Here is a 6,551-nt window from a genome sequence, read left to right as displayed (position 1 = left end):
CTCTGGACTATGTGTTTGTGGTGTATGGTGTTTATTTATTTATTTTTTTTGGGTGTGTGTGTGTCACCTCAGATGAATAAATTTCGCATCCTGACAAAGCTTTTCATATATATCATTGAACAAATACATGATTTGGGGAATTCAGTAATTTTATTAATTAAATTGAAAAAAAACCTCCAACTTCATATAGTTTACTACTTTCATTTTCAAGCTTTGATTGTTGTTGAAAAAGTACCAGAGCGATTAAAATGGATTTGAAATGCAGTACAGTTGATTAGATCTATTAGGTCCATGATGGAGCAAAAGAGGGCAGACCAAAGGGCCCAAGTTTCATTTACCATAGATTTTTTTTTAAAAAAAAAAGTGGGCCCATATTTTCTTGCCGACGGTGTGACGAAATGGATGAGCTCATTGTACTGAAAAGACTCCTTGGTAATATCGTAACGCCGTTTGTATTTATTTGAGGTAAAAACAAGATGGAAAAAACATTTTTATTTGGACCTACCAAAAATCAAACATTGCGCTTGTTTATGAATATTTCTCATTTTGTTTAAATAAAACATCATATTAAATTACTTTCATTGCTTCTTCAAAAAAAAAAAAAAGAAAAAAAAAGTTTGCTTTCATTGCTCCTAATTGTTGAAGAAATAAATATTAAGACTCTTTTGGTCTTCCTTTAAATTATATATTATAGAAAATATTTCTCCTTTCAGTTTTATTTTAATTATATTTTGAGTTATATTTTTGAAAAATTATTATTAAATTTTTTTAATTTTATCAGCTAAAATCATAATTATATCTTTCAATTATAAAATATTAATTTTTATTTTTTTTAATTTTTATGTGTTCAGATTAATTTATAAAAACTGATATAAAAATATTATTTTAATAAAATATAAAAAATTTTAAAAAAATATTAATAATGATTTTGTTGGCAAAATAGAAGAGTTTTAAATATATACCTTTCTTATAACAATAGATTGCACAAATCACTACAAATCTTTGACCGGTTCTGAAATTATTTTTCCTTAAATGACAATGAAATTGGAATCAACCTTATTTCATTATCCTTTTTAGCCAAAAAAAAGAAAGTCTTATTTTATCATTTTTCATTGAAAAAGTGGAGTCCATCCAAAGAAAGAAAGACAAAGAAAAGAACGTGTGGACCATGCACTCTTTCATTGTTCCGTAATTTGAAGAAGGGTCATTGTTCACGGTGCACATATCACCTTCATAATTGTTTTTATTTTTTCCTAATAGAAACGTTTTCCATTTTTTTTTTTTTTTGCATGAAGTTTGCATTTATTAGTTTTTGGAATTAAAAAGATTTAGTTAAAATATTTAAGCATTTCATAAAATATAATAAAAGTACAAAATTTTATCACAGTATTAAAAAGTCTATCTCAATATTAATTTTTTTTATTATAAATGTTTGAACAATTATTATAGAAAGAAAATAGAGCCTCAAAAAAGAAAAAAATAAATGATAAAATATTCAACAAAAAATGTAATATTTATAAAGTTATTTTGAAAATTGATTATATATACAGTAATACAATAACACTATCAAATATATTTATTAAATGATACATATCAAAATTTTATTAATTAATATATTATTATAATATAAATAAACAAACGATTAATTAGAAAAATAAAATAAAAATTTAATTAGTCTAATATTATTAGATTATCTATCACACAATTGATAAATAAAATTAATGAACATCTAGATTAATCTAGCATCATTATTATTATTATACATAGACCATAATATTCTACTTGGCAATATCAACCATCTTAGGTAAGCCAATAGACACCTAACTATATCAATGTATGTATACATATATTCAAACATCAATTGAGCATATAATCTATTTAAACGCGCAAATTAAAACAGAACATATTTCTTGAATCGGTGGTGTCGTATATGTTATCGAGCCAATTAAAACGCCCTTTTTTCCAGGAAGCAGAGCAGGGCAGTACAGGAAAAATATTATTTTGAATAAAAGAAGACTGATTTTGTCAAAATAATAATAACAAGAATAAATGGAGATTGGTAAAAGTCGACATATCGGACGGCGAACATTCTCCAAAACGGCATTACCGAGTGACATTGAAATAATATTCCTTTCTGTAACGGTGTAACCCCGTTCCAACCACCCGATCACATAAAATATATGACAGTTTCTTAACAGTCAGTATCGTCCAAAATCATAACTGTCTGGCGCCAACAACAAAAATCAATATCCCCTTTCTCTCCCACTTCTTGTTCAAGAACTGGTATTCCCCTTTTTGTTTATTTTTAAACAGGAGGATTACATTATTATTATTATTATTATTGTAACGGACAAGATTTTGTTATAGTGTTATTGGGGTCCCATTTTTTTTTTTCTTTTTTTGTTTTTTTCCTTCCTCACCCTAATTTTTTCCTTCAAAGTTGTATATTTTCTTGAGAAATTTTTTGAAAATCTTAGTGAGGTAATTAGAGACCAAGTTGGTTCTACCCTCACCTTTTTTTTTTTTTTTTTGGTGTGTATGTGTCACACACGGACAAGTTGCTTTGAATTCACTGCTTTAGTTTTGTCCTGTTTGAGATAAGGTTTCTATATTCCTTTATTTTTCCTTTTGCTTTTTAGATTGTGTTGCTGTTTCGTAATCCATCATATGTTAATTTTAATTGTGGGTGTTTCTGGAACCAGTTATCAATTTTATTTTGGGTTTTCTTCATTTATGGCGTGGAGGACTCTGGGACTGGGATCGCTTTTTTCTTATTTTAATTTCCGTAATTTGTTTCAGGTTAGTAATCTACTCTTTAATCTTCTTCTGCTTTTGTAATTTTCTCTCTTACACGTTATTACTCACTCAATGACTAGCCTATTTATATTTTTTGTTTTATTTTATTTTATTTTTGTCTGATTAAGTTTGTGAATTCATTTTCATTTTCATTTTTTGTTTTGTTGGACTTTCGGGTTCCTCTTCTGTCCAAGTTATAAAGGTTTGGCTCTATTATACGAGTGTTGGTTTAGGTTTTGAATCTATATTATGCAGCAATGAAGTGCCTTGGTCTATACAGAGACGTTTGGATAAATTTGACCACAAAATCACCATATAAGAAGGGCAAATACATTGTTGATGAGGGAGGGTTTTGATTAATTAAAGGCAAACAGTTTCTGAAGTATGATTTGGTAGCTGTAAATGTTGAAGAGATTCCTATTTCAGTCCTTAGATAAGGAATAGGAAGAGAGCAGAATAAACTGCAAAATGGATATCTTGAGCAAAATGCTCTGTGAAAGTTTCAACCATGGAAACTTCCATTATTTAATATGAAAAGGGCCTGAAACTGTTATTCAATTTGGAAAATATATTTAGTGCCCTGAAAAGAATTGTTTTCATGAAAAAGTTTCTTAGAACTAAACCCAATTAACCCTGTTTTCAAGCAGTTATTGCTTGTGGTTTTGGCATATGTTAGTGGAAATCAATATGTTGGATATGTGATTTTTGCTAGTACTAGCCAGAGGCTTGATTTGATATTTTCGTATATGTTACTAGCAAAGAGGAACGAATGAAATTGATCTTGGAGCACATACTATAAGATCTCATGGAGCTGCACTTGCGAAGAATCACATGCATGACTGGCTTATATTGCTGCTTCTTGTGGTAATAGAGGCAATTCTACTTGCAATTCATCCTTTTCGCCGTTTTGTTGGAAAAGAAATGATGGTAGACCTCAGATATCCCATGAAAGACAACACAGTGCCTGTTTGGGCTGTTCCTGTAAGTTTTTTCTTCTGTTTACCAATTTCTAACCCCCCCCCCCCCCCCCCCCAAAAAAAAAAAAAAAAAAAAAAGGTCTTTGTTATCAGTATATTTGATGGGGCTTGATGTTTCCCTTGTTGGCCAGATGTATGCAGTTCTGTTGCCTATTTTCATCTTCATTCTAGTTTATATTCGAAAAAGAGATGTGTTTGATCTGCACCACAGCATTCTAGGTGATCATATCTTGCTGTTATTTGACAATATTATATAGAAAAGCTTAACTGGATTTCTTTTGCATTAGTTTATGCTTTTGTGCTGAACAATTTTTACTAAAATCTGGAAGACATTTGATTTTTCACCTTTTTTTGAAAGAGCAGGGCTGTTATTTGCTGTTCTGATAACTGCAGTTCTTACCGATGCAATAAAAGATGCAGTTGGTCGGCCTCGACCAGACTTCTTTTGGCGGTGTTTTCCTGATGGAATTGATGTATGTTCCCATCATCCTACAGTCTTGAATTTTTCTTTTCTTTTCTTTTATTTTTATTTTTGCTAAATTAAGTTTTGTAGCTTGAAATAACATTTGACAATTTGGTAGGAAATAATAAAGCAAAAGAACACTTATCCAAGTTTTAGTACAGTTTGAAGTTAATTTCTTGACTGTCTTACCAAGATTGATTTTGATCGCTAGAGGAATTTTCATTTATAAATGATTCATAGTAAAGAAAAAGTTGTGGTCTGACTCACCACTGATTATTTATGTCAAAAACTCTTGCTAAAGTTTGTTTGTTGCTGGGCTGCTAACCTTTTTATACACTTTACTAGAATAAAACATCAAAGTCTGTCATTTTATTTAGTGTGGCAATATTCTGATTTTGTTTAGTGCGGCAAGATTCTGATTTTGAAGTACTCCATTCTTTTGCAGAAATATGATAAGTTGGGAAATGTAATATGTCATGGTAAAGCTAGTGATATAAAGGAAGGCCATAAGAGCTTTCCAAGCGGTCATACTTCATGTGAGTAATCTTTATGGCTATTTCCTACACTGTTTTACTGAATCATTGTGGACAAGTTTAACTTATGGATCCCAAACTCCTCATTTAAAAAATAAAAATAAAAAGGTTGGTAACCAGAAATAAATGATACCCTAATTAAAAGCATTTGAATGTAGTTTTGTTTGTTTCAAAATCTAAACTGAAGTAACTATGATAACTTTGATTTCGTTTAATTCAGTTATTCTTTTCTAAGAACTCTTGACCAAATCAATCAGTATAAATTGTTCTATTTTTATCAACCAGTCTAAACTAATTACCTCGTTCAGCATGAGAATCATGCTGGTCTATTTTTTTTCATAGAAATATTTCATGGAACTGAGGATGAAATCACAAACACAGAAAGATTTATACAAATTCTAGCGTTTGTGTTGTAGAAAATCCATCCATCTAATAGAGTTTGTGGGATGTGTCTCTTCAGGGTCGTTTGCAGGTTTGGGCTTTCTCTCCTTGTACTTGTCTGGAAAAATTCAAGCATTTGATCGGAAAGGGCATGTGGCAAAGTTATGCCTTGTATTCTTACCTCTACTTGTTGCCTCTCTCGTTGGCGTCTCTAGAGTCGATGATTACTGGCACCATTGGCAAGATGTGTTCGCTGGAGCGATTTTAGGTTTGATGCCTCTCAATTTTCAGAGAGAATTAAACAAAAATTATATTATTATAACCTTCTAATCTGTTACCAAATCTTTAATGCCAAATAACATATCTCTAATATAAATTTGCAGGGCTTGTAATCTCGAGTTTCTGCTATAGCCAGTTCTTCCCACCACCTTATAGCAATGACGGTAACATTATATCATTCAAGAATTTCTGTACTCCTAGTTATAGAGATGGACTTAATTTTCTCAGCTTTCTTTGTTCTTCTTAAATTCAGGATGGCGTCCCTATGCATATTTCGAAGCAATGCAGGAGACGAATTCGAATACAAATGCAGCAGGCAATGTGCAGACAATGAGGTTGCAGAGTATGGATCCACAATCAAGATGTGTTAATGGTGAAGTAGATGCTTTACCATTTTCTGTACAGCAAACTACAGGTGCAACATTGGATGAAATGGAAACGGGAAGAAGGTGAAACAATCATGCTTTGTAATACCTACATCTTTCCTGTTTTGGTGCATGTTTTTGTGAATGGCTTGTGGTCTTCTTCTTTTTTTTTTTTTTTTTTTTTTGTTCTTTTGGTAGAAAGTGAATGGCTTGTGTTGTATATATACTTGCCGAAAGCAATTCTATTAACTAGTTTTAGGCTTTTTCCACTGCTTAAATCAATTAATGTAGTACCGCTGTTTGATAAATGATAATTAATTTTGAATGCAAGTTCATAATAGTATCTTGTTATTTTAACATATTTAATTTGAATAGTAGTCCTTTAAAATCATATAAATCGTTTCATTCAATACGACCAAAAAAAAAGAAATCAACCACTGTGAGAAATTAATGTGGTTCCGTGGAAACCCTATAAAGGGGTTGTCACTTTTTAAGTTAAAGATATGTCTCCGAATTTTCTCAGAATTTTGGAAGGCAAGGAAATGCTTGCCTTCGAAAAGTCAATTTATTGTTTTCCCAATATATCAATGGATCAGTATCACATTAATAAATAAATAAATAAATTTTACCATCTATTTGTGTTCCACAATAATTTAGCGGCCAAGTCACTTTTTTCTTTTATTTTTGGAATTTCTCTATTAAGCTTCCTTTCAAGTTTCTTTTTTTTTTTTTAAATATTTTTTTTGGAATACGCGTG

The 6,551-nt window shown here is 30.5% G+C and overlaps 1 protein-coding gene across 3 annotated transcripts; it reads left to right on the top strand.

Moving 5' to 3' along the window:
• The first annotated feature begins 2,139 nt into the window (after positions 1–2,139).
• LOC107413321 (lipid phosphate phosphatase 2) lies at positions 2,140–6,124 on the top strand. Of its 3 annotated transcripts, none has more exons than XM_048463188.2 (9): positions 2,140–2,283; positions 2,703–2,799; positions 3,553–3,777; positions 3,905–3,992; positions 4,137–4,246; positions 4,682–4,772; positions 5,230–5,418; positions 5,534–5,593; positions 5,683–6,124. In XM_048463188.2, exons 2-9 carry the CDS (start codon positions 2,734–2,736, stop codon positions 5,880–5,882), a joined length of 1,029 nt encoding a protein of 342 aa, XP_048319145.2. In that variant the 5' UTR covers positions 2,140–2,283; positions 2,703–2,733; the 3' UTR covers positions 5,883–6,124. The 3 variants fall into 3 exon arrangements, with proteins under 3 accessions (XP_048319145.2, XP_048319144.2, XP_048319143.2); XM_048463187.2 differs by lacking the exon at positions 2,140–2,283 and adding an exon at positions 2,355–2,602; XM_048463186.2 differs by lacking the exon at positions 2,140–2,283 and having other exon boundaries at positions 2,636–2,799.
• The last annotated feature ends 427 nt before the right edge of the window (positions 6,125–6,551 follow it).

The sequence above is a fragment of the Ziziphus jujuba genome, chromosome 12 (genome assembly GCF_031755915.1).
Source record: "Ziziphus jujuba cultivar Dongzao chromosome 12, ASM3175591v1".
Taxonomy (NCBI): domain Eukaryota; kingdom Viridiplantae; phylum Streptophyta; class Magnoliopsida; order Rosales; family Rhamnaceae; genus Ziziphus; species Ziziphus jujuba.
This window is presented reverse-complemented; position numbering and strand designations above follow the sequence as displayed.